The sequence below is a fragment of the Gymnodraco acuticeps genome, unplaced genomic scaffold (assembly GCF_902827175.1).
Source record: "Gymnodraco acuticeps unplaced genomic scaffold, fGymAcu1.1, whole genome shotgun sequence".
Classification (NCBI taxonomy): Eukaryota; Metazoa; Chordata; class Actinopteri; order Perciformes; family Bathydraconidae; genus Gymnodraco; species Gymnodraco acuticeps.
The window spans coordinates 1,955,129-1,981,645 of NW_022991286.1; the positions used below are offsets into that span (position 1 = coordinate 1,955,129).

Genomic DNA, 26,517 nt, shown 5'->3' on the forward strand with positions numbered 1-26,517 from the left:
CTCACAAAGTGTCAGAAAATTAAAACCTCTCTCTTTTCCTCCGTAGGCCTACCCAAATCTCTTAAAAAGGGGGTACAACGGAGCTGATCCAGATTTGCGTCCGATATGACGTTTTATCAGAAATGTGGACCCACAGCACTATCAGAAACGTTGCTATCAGAAACAATGCGCGACGTGTTTTGGACGTAATCTGGTGTTTGTTTACATTAGCAAGCATCGCTAACACTCAGAGCTAAACTGTACCGGAGAGAGTATGTGTAATAAAGCAGGAAATTAAAAAAAGGAACTCACCTTGTGGTAAACCCGCAAGAGAGAACGCGTTTGAGCTCCATACTGTTTCAGGAATAATCCTTGGAGTGGTTTGGAACATGAGATGGCGTTTAATCTGTGATTTTTGATGATGTAGTGTTTGTAAAGTAACGTAATAACGAAGATAATAAACAAAAGAAAGAGCCAAAAAACATCTTCAGACAAGTTTTAAACATAGTTTTTTTAATTTACATGTTATACTTTTACAAAAACAACTCTTTAATAACAGGACTGCAAAGCCAGAACGCTAGCAAAGATTAAGAACACCATCAACTCTAAAATACAGAGTGGTCTTGTCAGATTTGAACAGCCAACTGTGGAATATGATCCAGTTAAAACACTCAACACCACGAACGTTGCTTCTCCCTAAACAATGTGCACGTTGCATTATATCCGGGATGTTTTTGTACAGTTTAAATACAGTATCAAAGACACAAAATACAACATCTGTCTCAAAGCAGGTTGTAATCAAGTAGCCTAACAGTATAAAGAATATGCAACATAGTATGAGTGTATATACTGTATATGTATTTATATACACACTGCAGACGGTCACAAAGTGAAGAAGGCCCCCTGTACTGCCAAACTAAGCTGTTCTATTCACATTTAACAAGATTATCTAAAGATGCCATGAAACAGCAACCATAATACAAAAGTCACCAAAAATATATGCCATTATGAAGAGCTACCATCTTTTTTTTCTTATATTTTCCTACTTTTAAATAAGGACTGGAAAACGTATACAACATCAAGTGTACATTGACAAGGCATGTCCTGTATATAATCGAGATATCTTAAAACATTGCACATGAAAAGGGATCAAAAGAAGAGGGCATGCTGAACAATATATCAAAGCTACGCTGGATGAAGAGTCATCTTGAAATAAGGCCTTGACAGAACTGAAAACATGCTCTCCACTTCACAGAACGATATGAACATGCAACTTTAAAAACAAACAGAAAGGAGCTGTTTGATGTCAAAGCTTTGTTCCAAGTTTCACAGATCAAAAGGGGTCTTCGCCTATTTGATACTCCTTCAGTCACATTTGATTTGAAACAAAATACATTCTTTTTTATCTATATATATCTATATATATATATCTTTTAAAACGACACCTGTCCATTTATTGCACACCATCGGTTCACGAAAATATTTTGGGCACTTTTGCGTTTCAACACACAGCAGCATTTCATTATAAAAAAGTCGTTTGAATACAGACACTTTGAACACAACAGATGAAAAGCATGATGTACAAATGGAGAATAGAAAACGTTTTTTCTTTTTAAATGTTGATATTGTGCAACTAGAGTTAATAGGTCCATTTACTAAGGCTAGCCTCTTAAATGCACAACATCATACAGTGTTTTAAGGGGCAACACAGCAGGACCCCTTTTTGCTAATAGCATGGACCACTTACAATGATTATCTCTCTTTTAATATGTGCAATTACTGATTGCCATGGCAAATCCCCAATGAGATCGAGAACATTTGGTCCTGTAGGAAAGAAACGTGATTTGTACCCAGATAAAAAGGGCAAATGGCACAACGTTTTGACTGATAGGGTGGCGCAAGCTCTTATTAAGACAGCTCTCAGCGACTTGAATGATCAGGACAGAGTTATATTGATTCCATCATCACAGCAATAATCATCTTTACATTTTACAATCACCCCTGTGTTAGGAGGTCTTACATCCTGCTGTGATCATTCTCAATGTCGGCTGCTTGTACTACTTTCAGGGGGCGACGGAAAAGAAACGACCCAGTCACAGTCAGTAGCATTCAACTCGTGGATTATAACCACGGGTATCATTATCTCCTCAAAATACAGAAACAACAATGTCCAAGTACACAATTACAACCATGTTGGCACGACACAGATAACAGGAGTTTGAAGTTTGACCAAACAAAAATAAAAAAAAAGTTGAAATTAGTAAAGTCAACTGCCAAACTGTGCTATCAGTTTAAGGTGAAGGATACATAATATATTTATCATTTAGAATGATACAACTCACAGTATTTGCATTCAATCACTTGCATTGCTTTTAAAGCAATATGATCACAAACCAACAACTTGTAATCTGTTCTGACTGTAAACTGGCCATCACAGATAGCATCACTTCCTGCTCCCTGGCTGCACACAGAGCTTTTATTTTTAGTCAGGGAATTTCTTTAATTTAGTTTTTCCCTTTGTGGCAACCTAGGTAAACAAAACAACAGAATGCTGGTGGTTATTCTAATAAAACAAAAGTCACACAATGATTCAAAAGGAAAAGAAACATGTTGTACCTAAGTGAAACATCATAACATATCTGCAGTGTACCTGTTGGTATATCGACCAGATTTTAAAAGCCATGTGAGATATCAATATTTAGAACAAAAACGGGCTTGAAACTGAAAAGAAAAATTGCATTTGACAAGCAGGCCTAAGTTCAAATAAGATAACATGCTACATTAAGCCTTTTGGGGAATAGAACATTGTTATTGTGAAACCTTGTGACTCCAAATGTTAGTCTTCTATTGATTTATTTGGTTAGATTTATATTAAAAAATACTTTTAGCTTTTTTTTGTTTTTGGAGATGCAAGGTTTGATTAAACAACAGTATTCAATAATAATAATAACAAAAAATAACTTATGATAGGTCAGAAATGATATACTGCACATGTGTTAAGGGAATACTCTGTCAATATAATCTTAGATAAAACAAAGAAAAGAAAAGTATTGTGTTCTTATAGATAAAAGTAAATGCACACACACACACCTGACATATCATATTTCACGACACCCAACATTCAAACACAGCATTCAAATAGTAAACTACAGTACAAGCTATTGCAATATACATAATATTCAGCTTAAACAGTTTGCCTATAGCGACGGCACTGAAGGAATAACACAGTCTCTGCCCATACAAACTAGGGTTGTCACTAAAATGAATTACAATGTTTTTTATTGTATTTAGCTCAGTTTGCAAAGACTTGATTTGACCTCTCCTTCTTCCTCTACACGTTGCTTTGTTCAAATGGATCTCTCAGGCACTTTCCAAAAAGGCTTGGATTCAACAGACCTCGAATTGGCTAAGACAGAAACGACTTTAGCTAGTGCTGCATTCACGTCATATGGGAAATAAAACCCTACTACAAAATGACTACAAAAAATACTGCTTCGACTCAAAAAATACTTGAGATTTGGTGATGGGCCAATTTTTTTATCCAAAGATATCTCATGTCACCAAAGAGGAAATTGCTGCATTCAAGCTCGGGGGAAATAATTAAAACAAAGAAAATAATCATTTAATTTGCTGGATTTGGTGTAAAACATAAAGTCAAATAAGTGCATCTGTGGAAAAAAACATCATCAAGGCAACTGAAGTCTCCGGAAAACTTCCATCGGGGGGACCTGAAGGCCTCACATGATGAGGTTTCAACATGTCCGAGTTCTCCCTTTGAGCCGCCGTGGCACAGATATTCCCATATGACATGACTGCAGAGTAAGACATGGTGGGCAAGCAGGAGGCTAGAATCACTCGATGGTAATGGAAGCCAGCTCCTTGGCCTGGGCATGCTGCTCTCCTTCAAACACCTCAGGGGAACTGCCTCCTCCACTGCTGTCCATCTTGGTCTCCTCTGTCGTGGCGCCCGTCTCATCGGCGTCCATCTTCAGGGAGGATGGGGCTTCCAGGGGGTCCAGGGGCTCGGGTGAAAAGAAGCCGGAGGAACTCTCGCAATTCTGGGTAGAGGAGGAGACCTGGGAGATGACGGGCATCTGCACTGAGGAGGAGGAGGAGGAGGAGGGGGCTGCGATGGAGGAGGTGCTTCCCGGGTACACGGGCTGATGGTCCGACTCCTCTAGCTCATAATGGACTCCCAGAGCCTCCTCTTCCTCCTGGACCTGGCTCAGGTAGTCGGGCACGAGGAAATCACTGCAGACACCAAAAGAATGAGAGGAGTTCAATGGCTTTTCATTTGCTATATTTATAAAAACAATATATTTGTTAAATCTGTACATTTTGACAATTTAAATGATGGTACATTAGCTAGCATTTCACAAAGATATGTGCCTTAAGCTGCATTCACATGATATGCCATTTGCTCTTCCCTCAACGCAAAGTTGGGCACAGAGCCTTCCAGTGAAAAGAGCCAATTATGTTTCATTTCTATGGTAACCTCCCCTGCTAGCTTGCTACAGCTGTCATCTGATTGGTTGCGTGTCGAAACGTCAGCCATAAACAAGGTCGAATTGGAAATAATTTAAACTTTTGAAGTCAATAATGACGGAGCAAATAGTCCATGTATTAATAAGTCAAGACTTTTTCTTTTTTTAAATGTGACAATTTGCTGAAATAATACATCGTTGGGATTTGGACTATAGAGGCCTGTACTACGAAGCAGGATTTTCGCTTAGCGGGCTAACTTCAGGGAAAACTCTGGGTTTCCGGTCCTACGAAGCTGGTTCTCTTTTTAGCGGGCTAGATCTCCATGGTAACTTATGCTGAGCGGCTAACCAGGGGCCTATACTACGAATCAGGATTTTCGTTTAGCAAGCTAACTTCAGGGATTTCCGGTCCTACGAAGCTGGTTCACTTTTTAGCGGGCTAGATAACTTATGCTGAGCGACTAGCCTGCTCCGGAGCAGGATAGGTTCCAGGATAAGAGATCAACTCAGTGAAAGCACCGCCTCCTGACCAATCAGAGCTCAGTGTGCGGAGGAAATACAGTTTAAAGTGCCGTAGCAGGAAAGACGGCCGGCCAAAATCACCGACTGTGTGAACGTGAAAATGAATAGAACATCACCTCCCATCTTCAGAGCAATCTATTATTATACTATTATGTTAAGAAAGCTTAATGAAATATCTGCCACAACATAAGTAACCGGATCAAAGTAACATTATGTAGCCTACAGTCCGCGGTACTGTGAGTGCAGACGTCGATGTGTCCCATTATCATTCATATCACTTCATAATGTATCATATATCTCCTTATCTGAGTCAGCTGAGCCGTATCTGGCCGTGCAACACTCACAGTGTCACATACTGTATGTAGAAGTATTATTTTAAGCAACACATTAAGTTGACGAAACACTCGAGTCCAATGTAATTAAAGTCAGATCGTGTCTTAGTGATATCATAAACCTGTTAATGTACGCATTCAAACACTTTCTGTTACCAGCTGTATTCACCTTGCAGGTGCAGCTATGTGGCTTTGATCCTGGATAAAGTGTTTAAGTCATGGATGTTTAAAATGTAACGTCTTCATATATGTCTAATATTATAGTTGACTTTTCATTCAGGAAGTATGACGCTGCGCTGTCAGTACACTTCTCCATGTTTGTGATTGGTCGAATGCTCCAGATACAACCCCTTTCATGTGAACGCGCACCTAACTAGATAGGGCACGGCTGGCTTGAGCGATCCACTTGATAACCTGCGTCGTAGGACCGTTTAGCGAGAGCGCATATGTTTTGGATTAGGCCAACCGGCTAACTCAAACATATCCAGGTTAGGTTGAACCAGCTTCGTAGTATAGGCCCCAGGTCACAAAAACCAAGAAATGTAAGGAGGAAATGTGGGCTTGAATAAATAAGTGATGGGCATGTGTTAATGTACAAGTTGCACTTCTGCTTTTGTGTCAGTTTAGTGAAGAAGTACTGTTTTTGTTTTTATTTCATTCGGTTTAATTTACTCCTATCTCAGTAAGTGATTTAGTACATTTCCCAGAATGCCTTTCAACAGCCACCCAAAAATGTAGTTGTCTTTACTCAAGGATGTATGCATGAAGGAACGGAAATATAGAAAGTTAGCTTAAGACAAGAGTCAATGATTCAAACTGAAGAACACAAAGTGTCTTGTGGGTGCAATATATTCTGGTCTGTGGAGGCTACTGCTGTAACCAATACCCATACATTGTATCTGCTGGATTTTTCCCTTTACAACTCGATTTTAGGGCAAACATTTCAACTAAATTACTGTCATTTTACACAGCTGATTTATGGCGGCTAAGAAACTAATCCTGTAGTCAGATAGGAAACTGGTTTAAAAAAAAAAAAAAGGTTTTCCCTGCTATCTCAATTGTTGTGTTTTCTGACGCGGAAATGATTTCATCACATCCATTGGAGTTCCTAACATATACGGCTTCCATCAAGAACAGTAGGAATCAGAGCTCAGTATCCAGTATTAATAGTTAAGGTGGAGTCGAACTGTCCTCACAAAGCGACAGCTGAATCTGACAAACTGCTCTTCAAACCAGAGTAGTTAATATATCTTTTTATGTGCAGACTGAGGATGGGAGTTAGGAGTCTGACTGTAATGCCAGATAATTTTCCACACTGTTATGATCTCAGCGAGGACCTTCTACAATAAAACTCTTGAGGAGTCAATGGCCCGTTTGAGTCCTGCCGACCTGTGAGGGCTTGAGTTGATTAAGAAGTGGAAAAGTCTGGGAAATAAAAACACTCTTCCACTTTATGAAGACACTGTGTTCTGACTTTCATGAGGCAGGCTGAGCTGCTGATAAAAACAAACAACCCACTCTATTTCATTAAAGCCCTGGTAAAAAAATAAACATGTGTTTTAGGTTTGTCACACTGCTGAAAATAATGTTATTAAACCACCCAGGCACATTATAATGATACAGAAATGACCAAGTGTAAAATTAGGTTGCAAAACTGTGAAAAAATAAGCAGTATTTTATACTGACAGCCCTAAAATAAATGCACAATCGCGGGTCAGGGTTGATTACAAATTAACACAATATTAACGACATTTCCTTATAACCACTTTTTTAGATGGTCCATTGGCCAACTAATACGGTGGCCCACGGCGATTTCTCACAGTATGACAGATGTACATCACTGCTAGCTAGCAAACGTTAGACTGCTTTAAGTGAGTGCAACTCATGATTGAGCGGTGGAACCACTGATGCAATAAATACTGCTCTTTATATAGTCCTAGGGGAGGGCTATGTTATAAGTGATGACCCCAGGATTTCTGGGCCACCCAGAGATTCCTAAAACAAAACTGTCCAACTCTACAATTCAGTACAAAAGTCTTCTCACCTGATCCGTATTAAGAAACAAATCTTAGACTTGACTTTAATTTATGACTGAAGAGTATGACTTTAAAATAAGGGATGAGTTATGTGAGGTTTTTAAGATCACTGCGCAGTTGGGTTCTTATATTGGCCGTTGATCAATGTATTACAAAAAGTAATTTTCTTATTATTGTCTACTTGTCAGTAAACAGAGCCAAGTGTAACTTCAGGTGTTTGCCATCTCTGTATAAAATCAAAGGAATAGTTCAATATTTTGGGAAATGGCCTTATTCACTTTCTATTTGAGAGTTAAAAAAGGAGACTGATAGCACTCTCATGTATGTAGCTTAGCCTAAAGCGTACGGACTGGAAATGGGAAAAAGGCTTTCTTGGCAGAGGTCACAATATCCATTTTTTTTTTACCTTTAAAGCTCACTTCTTAACATTGTTTACCTCGTTTGTTTAATCTGCAAAGACGTTTTCTGGGTTTATAACAGCTTCCTGGTCAGGTTCAATCACTTTTTGTAGTCTCCAAAGGTCACCTGACATTTATTCCCAAATGGCAAATGCTCTAACAGCTCATTGAAATGCAGTTTGTCTCCAACATCCAATGTTTGGGATAAAAATGTATAATCTTCCCGAAATGTAAATCTATTTCTCAAAATAAGTTACATTTTCAATGAATACCATCAAGTATTTCAGGTACTCTTGATCTGAGCATCAAGATCAAGTGCAATCATGTCGGAAACAATTCTACACAACAAAAGTCATAGAGGGAAAACGATCAAATGGACCTAAGGTATGAGAGTCTAAACTTGAGTAACTTTTTGATCCAGGTGAGATCTGAGTAAATGATGAGGGTCAGCGCCCCCGGACTCCTCACCTGCTCTGGAAGTAGTTTGCTAGTTCAGATGCCTCATGGTTCAGACTCCTCAGGTGTACAATTAAATTGCCAGAGTTGGTGAACATGGCCCCACACGTTTTGCACTCGTAAATCCGCGGCTTGCGGATTATGTGTCGGGAGACCCTCATGTGGTGCTTATATTCACCGAAGGACGTGAATGTGGCGCTACATATCTGGCACCGGAAACAGCGTTTACCTTCGTGCTTCAGCCGATGCATCTTTAGGGAGTAGGCCCGTGTGAACTTTTTCCCACAGCGGTCACACTGGAAAGGCTTAATGCCTGGGGGGGAGAAGAAAACAACAGAGTTCAGCTGTTCTGTGCATAAGCGTCACATGTCTTGGTATCTGTGTGTGGGTGAGGGTAAGACGAGGGTGAATGACATGGTACCACAAAGTCCGCCTTAACTGTTTTCCGAATAAAAACCACCCCCAGAGTAACTGGGAAGAATGAGTACTTCAGTGATATTTTATCCCTCCACCGTAGAACTCTTACACTACATCTTGAAAAGTTTGCAGATACATACAGTAGATCCTTTTTTTGTTTTGGTTTCCCTTTCACACAATAATTTCAAATCAATAGTCCACAAATCAATGTCTTTTACTTTGATATAGTTAACAAATGTTTAAATGCTGTTAATGTGAAGGGATGGATTCCAACTGATTTCAGATTCAGGTCTGCGTCTTCTTTATACCATGTGTTATTCACAACATGTTTTTATTTAAATGATGACATGCTTTGTGATTCATAATTGAATTATTATTTTCCCCTAAAAAACCCTCATATGAAGACGTTTGAACTCAAAATCAGTACATTATCGAGCACATGGCACAATCATCACATAAACATATCAACAGAAAGCATTACATTATTTTAAATAAATGTATTTGGAAATAAATCAATCGTTTATTTTCTATTCAACTTCATCTAGCGATTTTAGGATCTGTTGAAAGCTGACAAAGGGTTATTTAGCCATTTAGTTTTTTTTTTTTCGACAAACATTCATTTGCAGTGTCATTGGTACATCAAATAATGACCAAAACATAAAATGATTGCTGGGGTTGCTGTTTTTATAATCAATTTATCGAAATAACGTGTATTTTCCCTAGAGATTACATGTCAAACAGTGTTACACACAATTACATGTGAAATCGGTGGATAAATACTAAATTGCCCAAGATCAATACTCATGAAGTTTTCTTTTACCCCATCTCACATACCTGAGTGTATGAGCATATGCTGCTTCAGGTTTTGGATGCGTGTGAATCTGACGCCGCAGGTGGGACATTGGAAGGGCCTGTCGGGGCCGTTGGTGCCTGACCTGGCAGAGGGGCTGATGTAAAGGTGGTACGGATACTGAATACCCTCTAACCTGAAACACAAGGAGAGGAAACATCAAAGTGCTATTCAGTAGGGATGCTCCGATCAGGAATTTGTGGGGGCGATTGCCGGAATCAGTATCATACCAATCGCCGATCTGATCGGGTGGGTGCGGGCTATGGGGATCTTCCCTTTAAAGTGATGTTTAAAACTCAGTTAATGGGGCTCATTCACTGGCGCTTCCACAAACATCAACCAACATAATTATTACATTCAAAGGAAGTACATTATTCAAGTTTACATTAACTTTGGATAATAACACGGGAGAACGGGAGCCTCTCTTTTCCTCTCTCTCCGTCCCCTGACAGCCTGTCAGTATCGTCTCATGCAGCTCACTGATCCAGTAATGAGTGACCCGACAGTGAAGAATACATATATTTATAACTAGTTTAGCTTGTTCCAGAGGTAGATAAAATAGCTAAGTGTGTTAGGTCTAACTCTTAGTGTGTGTTTTGCTCCGCTCACCGGTCCGTCACAGCGGGCGGAGCTGCAGGATTTCTGCTTCACACACGTTGCTTACCGCTATTGTATTGTCATTTTCGGATTCACCTTAAAATACTGCCAGACCGGTGAAGCCATTTTGGCGAGCTTGTTTTGCCGCACACAGAGAAAAGTGTCATTTATTTTACGTCATGTGATCGGCCTTTATAGAGAGCATCGATCGATCGGAGCATCCCTACTAGGGCTGAACGATATATCGTGTCATGGCGATAACCGCGATATGCGCATGCATATGATATTCACATGCATATCATATGCATGATATTCACATCGCAGGGACTAAGATCCATTTTATAAAAAAAATGTATTCATTTTTTTAATAATCTTTTTTTTTAGGACGTACGATATTAAATAGGTAAATGAACTGAAACACGTCATGTTACAATTATTTTGCTGCTTGCTACAAAAGGAAAACTTGCGCGGCTCTCATGCATGTCAGGGGTACTTGAGTGAGTGACATGCAGGCTCTGCATGCACAGCAAACCACCAATCACAATCATTCTTGATCAGATCACAGCAGGCGCTGCCACGCTAGTTTGCAGACCATCAAAACACCGGTAAAAAATGGGCGAGACACAGGAGGACAATACCGGCGAGAATGAAGATTTACTTCCAAAAAGAAAAGCAACATCTGCCATCTGGAACTATTTTGGATCCAAAAAGGTTCTTCTCTTCTTCATTCACAGATGAACCCCCTTATTTGAGGGTAAGCAACATGCATTATCATGACATGTTAGATCATGACTTAAGGTATGATGAGTCAACCAGTTAAGATCCAGACGTCCGTGACTAAAATCCTTCATCCGGTTAAATATAGTTAAAAAAAACGCAATATATATCGCAGGGGGAAAAAATATCGCAATGTCAGTTTTTTTCAATATCGTGCAGCCCTAATCCCTACTATTCAGTAGAACATTTCTACTTTCTTAAGTAGAAGTAGCAGTACAACAGTGTATAACTACTCAAGTTACAAGTATAAATACTGCATTTAAAGTGTTACTTAAAGGGGACATATTATGAAAACTCACTTTTTTAGTATTTGTAAAGATACATTTGGGTTTCTAGGATTCCTACCAACCCACCAACTGTGAAATAAGACATCCCAGTCAGAGTTTTGTTGAATGCTTTGGTCCAAAAACATGGGTTTCTTCTTATAATAATAATAATAATAATAATAATAATCCTTATATTTATTATAGTGCTTTTCAATGACTCTCAAAGCGCTCCTTACAAATACACATTACACATACATATCATACATGTAATGGTCATGTGCTGTGGACAATACCCACAGGAGCAAATTCAGGTGAAGTGTCTTGCCCAAGGAAACAACGGCTTTACAGACGCAGCGGCGGCGGGTTTCGCCCCCTTTGATCTGATAATCAATGCACAGCGCACTGCGCCACACCGCCCATCTGCACACCTCGAAGTCATCAAGGCGCTTTACAAGTACACATTGATATCATACATGTACTGTGGACAATACCCACAGGAGCAAATTCGGGTGAAGTGTCTTGCCCAAGGACACAACGGGTTTCAAACTGGAGTTCCCCAACGCCCCCTTGATCTGATGATCAAACGCACAACCCACTGTGTCACCCCGCCCGATGTCACATAAAGGCCCTGACACACCAAGCCGATTTCGGCCATCGATAGATATCTGGCCGTCGATGAGCGTCGTGTCTCCTTACTCAGATTGGTGTGTCCCGCACCGTCGTGTCTTTTTGGCCGTGCCGACACCTTCCGTGGCCGATTCACCATGTTGAATCGGCCACGGTGGCTGTTGGCAAAATAAATCACTGATTGGCTGTTCAGCTTAGCAAATCAGTGCATGAGAAGAGAAACGGAAGTGAGGTACGCAAACAAACGATTAGGCACACACAGACGGCTATTATTTTTTATTTTCATCTCACCTGGATGCAAGAATTTATTTTACATCATGGCGATCTGGAATGAGGAAATCGAAGACCAACTCAGTTGCCACGTAATTTGCTGCCACACTTCCTTCAAGTATTTAACGGACAGGACCCTGGACGATGTGGCTAAAAACATTTTTTATTGTATTACTTACTATTTTTATCTTATTGTATTTTAGTCGATTGTTTACATTATGCAGTTCTACATTTGATAATAAACCACTTGTTACCGCTACTGCAAAATACAAAACTTTATTTCGTACCTTCATACTACAGCCATTAGATAACACAACATTAGAATGAGGATAAAATTAGCTATACTACAATAAAAGTCAGAAGATACAGATGTACATGATGATACATAATTTGCCTGTCAGTGTTATGATGTTGTATATTAATATAATCTTGGATTATAATTACTGATGCATTGAATGTGGTAGCAGCAGTACTTTAAGGTTGCCAGCCACAATGCTTAAATAGTTTCTTTCTGCTTCAGAGAGCTGAAGTTTGTATATATCACGCAGTCTGTCTTCCGGTTGTTGCCTCTTTTGAATGACAAATACACACTACCGCCGCCTGCTGGCAAGGAGAGTTATTGCCACTCATGCATGCACAGTGCGTACGTGCTACTTGGCCGTCGGCTGAAGTCTTTGCGGTGTGTTCCAGTGCGACCTTTTGGCCAAGAAGCAGGAGACGTGAGGCGATACAATCGGGTCGTGTTCTTTGGTGTCAGTTTGGTGTGTCAGGGCCTTAAGTCCCTGAAAAGAGTCTCTTCACCCAGGGTTTGAGATCTAGCAAAGGTGCCTAATTTCTCACAAGCCAATCAGATCAGACTTGTTTTCATCAGGAGGTGGTCTTAAAGAGACAGGCACCAAAATGTAGCGTTTTGGACAAAGGGTGAATACAGCTATATTCAGGAGGACAGTATGAGAAAAAAACATTTTCTTTTTCCATCATTAAAGTTTTTAAACATGTCCAAGTAGAAACCCAAAATATAATCATAAAACTTAAAATGAGTATGATATGTCCCCTTTAAAGATGGGGTAGGTAATTCACTTCAGAAAAACCCTTTTTGTTATTTTCCATGGAATGCTCTTAACATCCCAAAAGCATTGAATATCTTAAGTGCTTTGGCAACAAATACATAAAAAAATGTCATCTGTGGAAGCCGTGGCGCTGTAAAAAGCAAACCAATCATTTTAGCCGGCCCGGCTAAAATAACTGGATGGCCTACCTGCCTGTCAGCCTTCCATCTGTGCACAAACTTATCTCGTGCCCTCATTGGTCATGTGCGCGTTCGTGTGTGTTGGAGGAGGGGCTCTGTAAGGAAGTCTGAAGGAAGAGGCAGATTTTTTTCGGCTGCGTACTTTCAAATTCTAGCGCACTCGAGCTGGTTTCTCCATTCTTACCTACCCTACCTTTAAGTAAGTGTACACAAGTATACAAATCTATATATACTTAAAGTAGATAAAGATGCTTATTCAGATTTGTTTCTGACAGTTGATCAATGGGGACTGTCCACGACACTATAAACCAATAAACTTAACTAAACTGATAGCTGTTAACTAGGGGTGTAACGGTTCACAGAAGTCACGGTTCGGTTCGTACCTCGGTTTGGGGGTCACGGTTCGGTACGGGTTCGGTACAACAAGAAAAAGCAAAAAAAAGTCCCAAATGCATAATTCCAGGTTTGTTGTTATTTATTTTTTGAACAGTAGTGCAATTCAGTTTAAAAATAAGGAACTCTGACATTTTGAATAATTAACTGTATTAAACAGTTAAAAACAAACCACAAACAGTACCATACACACTCAGATGGCCATATTATCTATAATCATGGCTGATGTCAAACAAAAAGGTTTCATCAAGCTGTAAAACTAAAAAGAATGTCTTTAAAATATTACATCATCAATAATAAGAAAGTGTTTCAAGAGCGCATAGTCGTTGACAGTGACGAGCCGTCAGGGCCCTCTAGGCCCTCTGTGAGGGCCTAAGATATTCTACAAAATAATATTTAAAAACATTACAAAAAAAAAAAATTATATATTTTTTTAGTTATATTTTTCATTAGTTTTACCAAAATAACTTGATTTAATTGTATTTAAAATAACATTTCCAAAGAATTAAATCCTTTGAATCTGCCTATTCAGTTTCTGTTGGAATGTGAAGGGTTAAATGAAAGAAGCTCGTCTCTGCGAGTCTGTGAAGAGAGGAGCTGTTGGACGTCCAGGCGGTCCAGCTATGAATTCACAGAGGGCCCCGCTATAGTAACTGAACGAGAGAGTAATGTCAAATGACAGTACAATTGACCAATCATATCTTTCCTCTAAATGGGTGGGTGTTATTATCGCGGACTTTATGACAAGTTCCACCCGCTGTGAAACTTTTCTTGTTTCCATAGCAACAACAACTTCCTGTCAACAGCGTTAACTCGCCTTCAAAATAAAAGCATGTCAAATTACACATAAGACATACAACTGCAACAAAAGTAACAAACACAATGCAATATCCTTTTCAATTTCAAAGAACACAAATAGGGTTATTTACAGGTGTTGTTTTGTGTGGTAGAGGGTCGCTTTCATTGATGCGTTTTGCACCCCGGGCCGTTGTTTTGATATTCCGCTGAAGTATACGCTGTGACGTAATAACTCGAGGGAAGGGGTGGGGGTCAGAGTAAGCCCCCAGGAAGTGCGCCGGAGTCTGTTGAGAATATTCGTGCTGGCCAAACGGCGGTACTACACTTCCTTTGGGTTGCTGGGCCCGGAAACACTTTTTCCTATTGACTTACATGGGGAAAGAGTGGTCTGTAGCTCGTTGGATAATTTTTTTTAAACTAAATAAACAACCCAGTATGAACACTTGTATAGCCCTTATTAAAAAAATTGGTACCTCAAGTTGTAAAAATGTGCTAATAATGTTATTCTGAGAGTTATTTCCCTCTGCATTATGAACGCGCATCTAACTCACGGGACCGCGCCGCCCGGCACGTTCAAGTTACGTGTTCAGCACATGGTTCAGCACTACATGAGTTTCTCTTTACCCATGGATGCACAATAAGAACGGACCCATATCGCCTTACTGCCATCCCACGGAGCTGTAATAATGGATATATTGCACGTGTTTGCTGTAATTCATCATTTGTAAAATATTATACTACATGGGCTGTATGATGTAAATCTTGTACCGTAAATGTTGTATTAAATAAAGTTAATATTACCGACGTAGATTAACGTCCCTGTAGCTTATTATTGCACTAAGAAGCTTATTGCACTGTATATATATATATATATATATGCACAGTGCAATAATTATTTCATGCTAAATGAAGCTCTGTTGCTTGGATGTCACTAGATCCTGTTACAGTGTAATATAAGTACATAACGATTTATGAGAACATTAGCATAATTACTAGCTAGCCGCTAGCTGCTAACTGCCGCCTTGTTAATATCAAATCCATCATAATAACATCCATTACCATGCTGTAATGAACGCACGGTGCTGTTACGTGTACGCAAATTGACGTGCTTGATGTGAACGAGCATTTTGGTTAAAGTTGCGCATGCTCTATGAGTGCACATACGGGTACTTCTCAGGCATGCCGGGTAATCTGTGACGTTTCACTCTCTCAAAAGTTGGGCCATTTTATCATCATGCGCTAATGAGCAACTCTCATAGGAATGAATGAGGCCCTGCCTCCCACGCTGTATCCAGTTCTTATTATACATCCATGGGTCAGAGGGCCTAGGTATAAAAGTCACGGCTCGCCACTGGTCGTTGAAAAACATATGCCAAAAGCTTCCATTATTTATTTTTGGTCTCACGGCTTTCATGTCTATTGGTTTATTAAAAACAGCGGGGATAAGCTGTTGAACTGCTGCTGTCTTTTGCCGGGCTCCGGTGATTGGCAAATCTGGGTGATGCCTTCTGATATGATTTAGCATGTTTGGCGTGTGTTTCCATTAGCATACTGCACTGCTATCGAACAACGCCGACACACCGTCCTCGTCCGATCCACCACTCGCACACTTCATCGTTATTTAGTCCGCAGGGAACCCGAAATGTTCCCACACAGCTGATTTAAAAGAAGCAGGTGGGTTCTAGCTTCTGTGTGTTATCTGAAATCGCCATACTAACTTTTCTTCTTCTTGTATTTTGTTCGTTTTGTTCGTTTTGTTGTTGTGTTTCTTCTTGTTCTTCATTTGTTGTTTAAGGGCGGCTGACAAACAGCTTTTAGGCGCAATACCGCCCCCTGGATTATAAGTAGTGTAGTGGATACTGCCCTGAATGACAGACTTTTTTCCCACTCGAAAAAGTGACTGCATGTGCCGAACCGTGACGTCCGAACCGTGAGGGTACGGGACAAATACGGATACCGTTACACCCCTACTGTTAACACATTATTAATCCACACTAATAGAGTGGTGAAGGATTAAGACTTAAAACCCAGACATGAGTTAGCATTTTACCACTTCCTGTCCCCTTGCCGCATCACAGACTGAGTGGTGTTAATATGTGAGGATTATCCTGCTGAACAAAATGTGTCTTTGCCACAGATTTTATAATCCAAAATCTAATGAAAAAATACCAATGTTTGTTTTCGAGGGAACCCTTTTGATGCTAACTTCTGGGTCGGCCTATAAAAAGATGTCATCACTGCACCACTCTATTAGTGTTGCTGTGGTGTAAATGCCTAACAAGCCGCCCAGCTGCAATGATAACCAGATGTACTAACAGATTATATCCATAAAATATGGCCAGCTGCAGTATACCAGGCAACTGCGTCCCTAGTGCACCTGTCGGGGAGAACAATCAGCCCCACAATGTTGCGTGTATTGTTGTGGCTTTCGGGAGTGTCAGACCACCATAGTTAAGGTAGTATAATGCGTCAGCTTTGTTTGACGTTCAAAGATTTCCAGTTAGATGCCACGTTAGCTTTCACATTAAATGCATCACCCATGTTTGTGGCTCGAGGCTTTTACAATATGCAGCCAGCATTCTTTATATTAAACTACATCACGTCTTTGACATTTTAACATGCCACTTAAATTTATTATCCAAACAGGTGTGTCTCAGACTTCCAGTTGTGAGTTCTACGTCTATATATGCTTTACTGCTTATGACTTGCCTGGCTGCAAGTTGGAACAAATCACGATACCTTTCATCGTCTTCTGCGTGTCCTCCAGGGTTAGAGGTGCCCTGCATCAACGGCAAGCCTTCAGACACTCCCTCATCCATCGACCCTGGAGAGAGGAAGAAAGGAGTGAGTCATATGGCAGCAGCTCTACTGACTACAGGATAAGGTCTAGACTAGAGCATGTTGGATGGGGTTAGTGCAGTTTCCAATTAACTGTGCTATTCAACAGATTAGGAAAAACATGCAAGTCTTTCAAGTTCCTTTTTTATTTATGGTAGGGCAAAACAGTTTTATCAAACAGCATTTGGGCCACCGGGCAATAAAGCTTTCCCCTGAGATAAATACAAATAAAACACACTAGTTGATGAGGCATGCTCAGGACAGGGAGATAAAGCAACAGCATTGTTCTTGGTTTGCAGGTAGGAACTTGTGATCCTCTGTATAATTTATAAAAATATAATTAATGTTATTTATTTCTAACATAATCCTTGGATGGTTTGGATGCTTGCTATATAACAGCATACTTGGACAAGCAACATTGTTTACACAGATTTTCATATTTCTAACAAACCTGTTGTTCACTATACATTTTAAAGAAGACATATTCTGCACTTTTTCAGGTTTATTTTTGTATTTTGTGACTCTACTCTACTGTGACATGTTTCTATGCTTTAATGTTCAAAAAAGGTCTTTATTTTCCTCATACTGCCTGTGCTGCAGCACCTCTTTTCACCCTCTGTCTGAAGCCAGAGCCCAGTCTGCTCTGATTGGTTAGCTGGCTCTGTTGTGATTGGTCAACCGCTTAGAGATGTCCCTTCTCTTAGCCTATCACATACAATGTGTTGGAGCACTAATAGATGCATGAGTGTTACTTAGTGATGTCACTTTGTTACGAAAGTAAACAAAAGATTCCAATAGAAGTGTTTCAGGCAAGGGGGGGGAGAGTGTATGAGAGAAACTCTAGCTTTGGCAGATCATTTACATGGACCAAAACCTATATAAACACACTAAAGGAAAGGAACAAAATCCAACAACATCATAGGGCCTCTTTAATATAAAGGCTGTCAATCATGAATGGGGATTTTTCCTGTTGCCCCACAAAATGAGATAATAACACCCCTTTGGAGGGTTGGTAGGTCCCATGTCATGCTTTTCCGGTTATTACCCGTCCCCTTGTGTGTTTTGAAGGTTTGTATGCATGTAAACGGTCTGCAGAGTCAAAACCCTCAAAGTACACCCTGTAGCGAGTAAACGTCTAACACAGAAAATACCTCCCCAAAACGCCTCGTTGGAGATACGTCATTGTCCATTGTTTACTTCCTGGGTATCGTGACGTTGGAATGGCCAGTAGCTGCGCCCAGAGCTATGACGCGATACGGTCATGTGGTACCCGGAACCAAATGGACCAATCCGTGGAGCCGTTACATCCGCGGAGCCGTTACGTTAAGCCCCCGCTGATTGGTCCAAATTGACCAATCCACGGACTTCCTCACACACACACTCAGTGCAGGCAGCTCTGCTGATTTCTCCTCCCTGGCTGCAGGCTGATAACAGACAGTTGGGATCGCGGCAAAATTCTCTCTGCAGACCCATTCTCACTGCGTTTATCAACCTTTTTCTTACTCAATATCAAGCCACACTTATTGTTTTTACTTCGGCTGTGACTTTGTGTGTGCTCAGGATGAGTTTCGCTGTGTATCGCTAAACAAGGAAACCACACCTCCACGGAGCTCAGCGCGATTCCCAACGTGCCGACCAATCAGAGCACACTGTGCTCACAGGGAGCGAAGTCACGCCCATCTACTTCCGGTCCATGGGACCTTATTTTGGAAAAATAATGTATTGAAGTCAATGGAGAGAGAAAACGTATCTTTCGATCCCGTTTGAATTGTGCCATGAATTACACATATGATGTTTGTCAATCTTAAAAAATCATTTCTGTGTCAAAAAAGTCACAGTTTGTCGTAAAACTGTTTAAATATAAGACTATGAAAAATACGCAACTAGAAAGACTACAAATCCCAGAGTGATGTCATAGCTGTTTTCCTCCACTAAGAGATAGATTATATCTATATGGCGCTGATCTTAGCTATCTATATGGTGCTGGCTAAGATAAGATAATGTAGTGGCAATTTCTTATGTTACCTTATATGGTAAAACCAAATGCTTCTAAAAGCATTGTCTAACACTACTTTACCATTTCCTGATATGTGCTGTTTTCTGTGCATACTCTAATGAGGGTTATTATTCTCAATTGCTTCAAGGCCACAGAGCTGATTTGGCAGACTATGTTGAAACTACTCCTCTTCACACAAAGTTTGAACTTCCATATTCTGATAACCGTTATACTTTCTACAGCTCAAGAACACAGGTGTCTAATAACAATATGAGACATCCGTGTGAAAGCAGATTTCTGAGGCGTTCCGCCTAGCTACACAAAACTCTGTCTGCCCGCCCTATCTTGTATATAAGCTTTGCTATTCTGTGACTATTGCGCACACTCCTGCAGACTATCCTATACTCTGTGAGACCTGTGCCTTCGAGGCGCCTCGAAAGAACCAGAAAGACAACTCTGTTTGTTTCACCAGTTTATTGATTGATCATTCTAATTGTATATCTCCACAGTATTGACTAGGTAAAAGATTTCCATAACAGATTGCCGTTGTCGGCAGGATCTCTGCAAGTTCGATTGGGGACACCTACGGATTGCTGGTGGTCGCTCCGGGATCCTCGGATTCTCCTCTACCTCGACACAAAACGTACGGGACAAGAGGACCAGCGCCGGGGTGAAACCGATTGACTTCACGAGATCCAACGAACTCAAAAGGCCTTCAATGCTCGGTGAGATGTACAATTTCTAATTGTTTAAAAGTAAAACATAATTAACCTCCATGACATTTATTAGGTGGGCTGCTCAAAAGTAGGATATTTGGTATATCCGTAGGATATTTGGTATATCCGTCGTAAAAGGTTTTACGATCAGTTTTTGTGTGATTTGTACTGAGGAACAAATATCACATCACCGACGGGTGAAAAATAGTGTTTTGGTAACATGGGGTGTTTTGGTAACACTTAAAGACTTTCTCCATGGGGACAAAGCAGAGTAGGGGGGCAGGCCAACCTCCTGAGGGCCCAATTGTAGATGTCATGCGAGCAAAATATGGTGAAGACAGCTTATCAGAGTTGGAAATATGGACGGAAATGTTCGGATTTCCAAAGGGAGGCTCTTTGAGTAACTTAAAAATCAAAGACCTAAAGGATAAATTATAAGAGTGTGAAGATGGAATGAAAAAGAAGAGTAAAATTAAAGTAAAGGACTTAGAAAAGCTGGACACTCACAGAAAGTGTTTAAAATAGTGGGAGGATGAAGCAGAATGCCGTGAAAGGAGGCAGTTGGCCTCGGCAATAAAGAAAATATTAACTTTTTCTTCTGGACGTGTTTCATTGTGGTGATAGTGAGGTAGTCAATCGTTTTGTTGACAAGACAGTAGTGACGGCCATCTTGGTGAGGTGTGTTGTAATGCGAGACCGGAGATGTAGTTCATTAAGCGTTTCACACAAACAAATGTGTTACTTCACAGTTTTACGACACTTTATTTTTATTTATTTGCAAAATTATCTTTTAAATTGACAAACATCATATGTGTAATTCGTGGCACAATTCAAACGGGATCGAAAGATAATCTTTCTCTCTCTATTGACTTCAATACATACTTTTTCCGAAATAAGGTCCCATGGAGCTCCCCCCGGAAGGGGAGGGACTTCGTCTCTCTATAGAGTGGCGAAGTCACGCCCATCTACTTCCGGTCCATGTGACCTTGGTTGCGGTCGGATAGTTTAAAAATGAGCTCCTAAATTCTAACCCTATCTCCTATTCCTTGACATCCGAGTGAAACGTCACGGGGTTAAGGGATAGTGGATAGGAGAATTCAAAAGGACTTAGGAGAAGAGACCGCGGTACTTTAGAGAATCCGAATGCACTTTCACTATCCGACGTGTTTATGATGCGCCAGCGGACGTCATGAATGTGCGTCTGCTGCTGTGGGGAAACTATGGAAACTACAGTTTTCTATACAGCGGACTACAACATGGATGTTTAAAAAGAACGAGGGACTACTGTAAACTCATCTAGAGACTCTGCACCGTGCTCTGATGCTGTTGCTTTATGCTTTATGAACGGGGACAACAGAGAAACATATTCTTCAGGACCAAAGTTGGAATTGAAATAAAAAATGAAAGTGAAACTTATGCTCGTCACCCTCTCCCTCCGGTCCACATTAATACAAATGATCCCAATACGTATGATTGTATGAAAATATCTTAAAATCAATACAAATGTATTTATTATAAACGTTAGTCCTTAACATCTATCACTGTGTACATCACCATTCAAACATCTTTTAAAAGTTGAACAACCCCACACAGCTCAGTGAAATGTTGACTTTATTTGATCATTTCAGTAAAAACTAACGTTCATATTTATTTCTCTTTTTGATTATAATACTGATGAACGTTCAGAAAAAAGCACTTTGGCAACTTACCACATACGTTTTAAAAAGCTTAATAAGCACCGTAACTTTCATGATATAATTTCTCCGTCATAATCGTTTGTTTCCGTGAACGGCCGACTGTTGTGTGACGGCAAATGCTGCGGCTGCAAGGCATTGTGGGGCAGCATTTTCTCCTCTCCTTTCGGTTAGGGAGGTCCAGTGGTTCCTAAGCTAAAGGAGGTTATAAAGGAAGTTTGAAACCTCCTTTCCTTTCATTTGGAGAATTGGAACGGCACTTATCATGGCTGCCACTGAGGGACTTCCGGGTAATTTCACTCCGTTAGGAAGGTTCCTAAGCTAAATGGACTCTTCGACTTCAGCCCTTATTTAGGAAAAAAGTCCCATGGACCGGAGGTAGATGGGCGTGACTTCGCCACTCTATTGGAGCTACAACGAGCCGTTAAAGGCAGAGAGTGAAATTCAGTGAATACACGTAGTTTACAGAGATGCTGTTTGAGAAACCAATGTGAGTTTGGAAAATTGCACAATATAAATATATTCTAGTAGACCTCAACAATGGAATTATGATCAGTGGAAATGGCCATGACATGGGACCTTTAGTCGGACATGCTAAAAATTACAGCTCATAAATATAGACAAACAGTGCTGAAATTACAAAATGTCTGTCTTGGTTTTGGAGAGGCCTAAACATACACTTCCCTACAAACTCCTAATATTTAAAAAGGAGAACAAGACAAATCCAAAGTGTGTTTAATTCTGCTAAGACAAATCCGCCAATTAGGGAGGTCAATTAAAGAAATGCTGTGGATATTTCAGGTAAGGAGGACAGCCCTACCTATAGAAGAAGACTGTGGACTGATGAGGAGCTCCTCCTGGACCTGTTCACTCCCTGGCACCGTCTGCTGGTCACTCAGCGAGCTCTGGGAGGCGCTGACCGCCTGCGAAGACGCTTCTTGGACCTCTTCATCACTGAGTCGCTCCACTTTCACCCTCACATTTACATCCTCTGCCGGCATTGGTGACGACACCACCTTGGAGCTTTCACACGTGAGGAAGTCGCTGAGCCGCCGGCCAACCACCACCCCTGACGTCTCCGCGGTGCCCTGATCCAAACAACGAGGGCTCTCGGGGAGCTTTGATTTGTCCGAGTGGAACCTGCGGTCGATACCGAAGGGGAAAGTCCATGGGAAGGCCAGAGAGGACTCCACAGGCTGCGCAGTGCTGTCTGAGAATGACAGGGAAGGGTTGGGTATCTGAGGGGAGGTGTTGACCATCTGCGTAGTGCATTTGAGCGGACTCTCAGGCGATGCCATTGTCACAAAGCTTTTACGTTTCCGTCGCGATTCGCGGCATATAGGAACGTTTCTCTCCATCACGCTGCAGTCGGACGAAACAGGCGACACGCTGCCGTCCAGTGGCGTGAGCGCACAGTTCGATGAGGCGCTCTCCGGTGCCGATTCGTGCGGTTTATCTGCCATAATGTTGTTATTATTACTGTTGTTACTCGCCGTCCACAGAATGCTAGACTTCATGAACTCTGAACATGTGCTTGCAACGGCGAACATCTGCATGTAACTCGCAGCTGCCAAGACGTCGATGATATTCTCTGTGCTAATAGAGAGCGTAGACGTGTATGCATATTCCAACAGAGGAGCGAAGCCACTGACGGTCACGTGATGAAGATCCAAAACAAACTTGTCCTCCTCCTCGGGCCGGCCCACCAGTTTTGAGCGGAAGAATTCACTGCAGCAGACGAGGACCACTTTGTGGGCCAGGAAGAGCTTGTCTTGGACCCGAATGGTGACATCACATAAGTGACCTTGGTTGCGTAGAGCATTGAGCTTCTCAAGCATCTCCTGGCTGTGGGAGGTGGAGCTGTGGGTGAAAGTTTTCACCCCCATGTCAGAGTCAGTTTATGACCGTGTACAGGAAATACGTCCTGCAGAGAGATGGGAAAAGAAACAAAAGAACATTTAAAATAAGACAAAACCATATGAGCTGTACCTCAGGAGAACTATTCTTGTAGGAAAACAAAACATTTGGCTGTTTGGACAAAAACTTTTTTTATTAAGCTTTGTGTAGTATTTTACATGATTACTGTTTTTACATAGTAATAGCATGTATTGTGAATACCTAACTAAACAAATTAAAACTCTTGTGGTTTAAGAACCAAGTGTCAAATGACAGATATCACAGGGGACTCTCACTAAACTCCACCATTAGAAATCAATAAAGACTAAATGAATTGTTAAATCCCACACTACAAAACACCAGCACCATGGTAAAGATGGGATTAATTAAAGCCCACCACATTGTGGAAGGCAGTGGGTATCAGTAGAGAAAAATACTAAGGTTCCCTCTGAGGGAAAGGGGGGGTGAAAGCAGGGTAGGGAGCACGGAGGAAAAAATGCAAAGTTATGTAACAACAATCAAAGCAGATGCGCAGAGATGTGAGCCAGACCCATGTGGAGGCCAGTGCACTACAGGATGCTCAGCAGCTGTCTGTGAGACATGTGGATTCTCTGAGGCATGAGATTTTCCATCAAACAAAAGCTCAAGTGAAGGGGCTCTCGCAGGGAGAGCGCACTCCTCTTTATACACACACACACACACACACACTCTTGGGCTATGTTGGCCCAGTAAAGGCAAAGTGAATTATAGACCAGGGCTGCGGAGGTGCAACAGGACCACGAAACTGGGCTTGGAGAAAAAAAACTTAATTTCCACTATGGGGGTTTCTAAAGGATAACATATCTCCTCTAGGAGGATTATTTAGCTCCATGATCTCTATTAAGTTATTCCTGACCAGAAATAATGTGGAGTATTTGAGCAATGATTCATACAAATACAACATGATATGAATTACAACTTGAAAAGAGGATACATAACAGTATTCTACTAAAGGGAATAAAACTGTGCAGTGTACAAGAAAACAATTATAATGTTGCTTTATCTTTTACAAAAAAAATAGTGGTTATACTTTGGTCTTATGCCTAGTAACTTAAAGACAATTCAAAATGTTAAAAGGAAATGCTGTGGCTGACATATATAACCTTATAGCAACAAATCAATATTGATTATTTCGATATTGAGTTTCTTTAGGAAAATAAGAACCATCTTTTAGCTTCTCAAATAAGGATCTGTTGATTGTTTTGGTTTAACTTGAGTACTCACTTACATTGAACAAATGTACCTTGTTTTGTTTTCTTATTTAAAAAAACTAAAAATCTATTTTAAGGCATGACTGGAAATGAATGGCATTAGTTGTAAAAATGTTACATACGTATATATCAACAAACAACATAATTAAGAGACAGCAACAACAACAGTTAAAAAACTACTCTAATTTCATACACAAATAATCATGATGGTGAAATAGCAGAGGAGGCGTATCCTTCAACCTGGTACTTTTACTCTGTTTACATCAAGTACGCAAGCAAGTGACACCAAGCGCTAGGTTGAGACAAACTGCCGAGGGCTGCACACAAACGGCACAAAGATTGTTTAATGTATTTATGTTAGGCATGGGGCTAAGTGACTAGTAATGCTGTACAAACACGTTTGCAACAACAATCACAGTTTAGCAAACACTAGCTAAGTGTCAAGCTGTTACGTCAAGTCGGCCAGGAGACGAAAAGTGCATCCGGCTGTAACTATCAAAATAAAAGACAGGTGCCCACGCCAATTATTTTAGCTTAAAAATTATGTACTTAATATAATAAATACTACTGTTTATTTTCAATGAATTGATAAATCGATATAACCCTTACTATAGATACAACAGTGACGTTTTATAAAGGCGGAATAAATAAGAAGTCCATCAAACAACCTTTTATTTTTAAGGCGAATTAGCTACATTTCCGGTTTGACCGTGAATAACCATCGACGCAGACTCTCCACATTAGCTAACTACTCTTAGCTACGAAGCTATCCTAGCCGATACACACAGTATTATTATTTACCAACTTGGACATTATTAATGTGTACACAACAAAGTATCCGTATTAAAGTACACACCGCAGGGTTACAGTTATCTGACAGACAGCACGAAGGGGGTTTACCTTCTGGGATGAGGCCCTTGGTATCTGCTGGGCCTCGGGATGCAAAAGCTCAGCTGACAAAAAGCAGCGATGGTGGGAGACAGCGGTGCGCCCTGCCGCTTCGCTCCGGCCACTCACATTCCCTGCGCTTCTCAGGCAGTTGTCAGCCTGCCAGCCGCCAAACTTACATCTGAATTAACGCTCACAAGAATTAACATGACAACAGGCTAAAGTTAAAAGTTGTTGAGGTGCTGTTATCATTCCTTTGTGCTCCCCTGTCTTTTCTGCGCTCTATTTGTATCCCCACAATGCAACGCGCATCTCTCACGGTACTGTACAGTAACAGGAAGTCTCACATTAAGCAACATGTACAACTTAACTCAGGCACTGCTCAGACATTTGATAAAAATCACATTTATTCACACTTCTATGTACCTGGTAATCTCATCATAACATGCTCATATCATACACACTAACATATATTTCATTTTTAATTATATGTTTAAATGTATTGTAAAACATGGATGTATTGATGTTGTTTTCACTTTTCCATACAACCATTCTCTTCAGTAAGGTGAATTATATTAATTTGTAGGTGTCTATGACACTGTTACTGTGTAGCTATATGCTTCCTGGGGGAAACAAGTGATGATTGGATGATGTTAATTCCTCTTATTGTAATGTTTTAATGCCAGACATTAAGAATATTACTATTATTATGAATGCATTTCTCCATATTGATGAATCTCTGTGAAAACCCCAGGGACATTGATGGATATACATTTCTATTCCTGATA

At 40.6% G+C, this 26,517-nt stretch overlaps 1 protein-coding gene across 3 annotated transcripts; it reads right to left on the reverse strand.

Annotated features, from left to right (window-relative positions):
* Positions 1–471: 471 nt before the first annotated feature.
* Positions 472–26,036, reverse strand: zbtb44 (zinc finger and BTB domain containing 44). Of its 3 annotated transcripts, none has more exons than XM_034239980.1 (6): positions 25,742–26,036; positions 22,516–23,619; positions 17,191–17,275; positions 9,459–9,610; positions 8,220–8,520; positions 472–4,230 (listed from the first exon to the last, which is right to left on the reverse strand). In XM_034239980.1, the coding sequence occupies exons 2-6, from the start codon at positions 23,579–23,581 to the stop codon at positions 3,831–3,833; spliced, it is 2,004 nt and encodes a 667-aa protein (XP_034095871.1). In that variant the 5' UTR covers positions 23,582–23,619; positions 25,742–26,036; the 3' UTR covers positions 472–3,830. The 3 variants fall into 3 exon arrangements, with proteins under 3 accessions (XP_034095871.1, XP_034095870.1, XP_034095872.1); XM_034239979.1 differs by having other exon boundaries at positions 17,161–17,275; XM_034239981.1 differs by having other exon boundaries at positions 4,032–4,230; positions 8,437–8,520; positions 17,161–17,275.
* Positions 26,037–26,517: the final 481 nt, after the last annotated feature.

Excerpts from the sequence above, each read along its gene's own strand:
- zbtb44 (XM_034239979.1), bottom strand. The coding sequence starts at position 23,581 with ATGGGGGTGAAAACTTTCACCCACAGCTCCACCTCCCACAGCCAGGAG. Across the intron at positions 17,276-22,515 it reads TCCACAGTCTTCTTCTATAG|GGTCGATGGATGAGGGAGTG; the intron begins GTAGGGCTGTCC and ends TCCTCTCTCCAG. Across the intron at positions 4,231-8,219 it reads GCAAACTACTTCCAGAGCAG|TGATTTCCTCGTGCCCGACT; the intron begins GTGAGGAGTCCG and ends TGGTGTCTGCAG.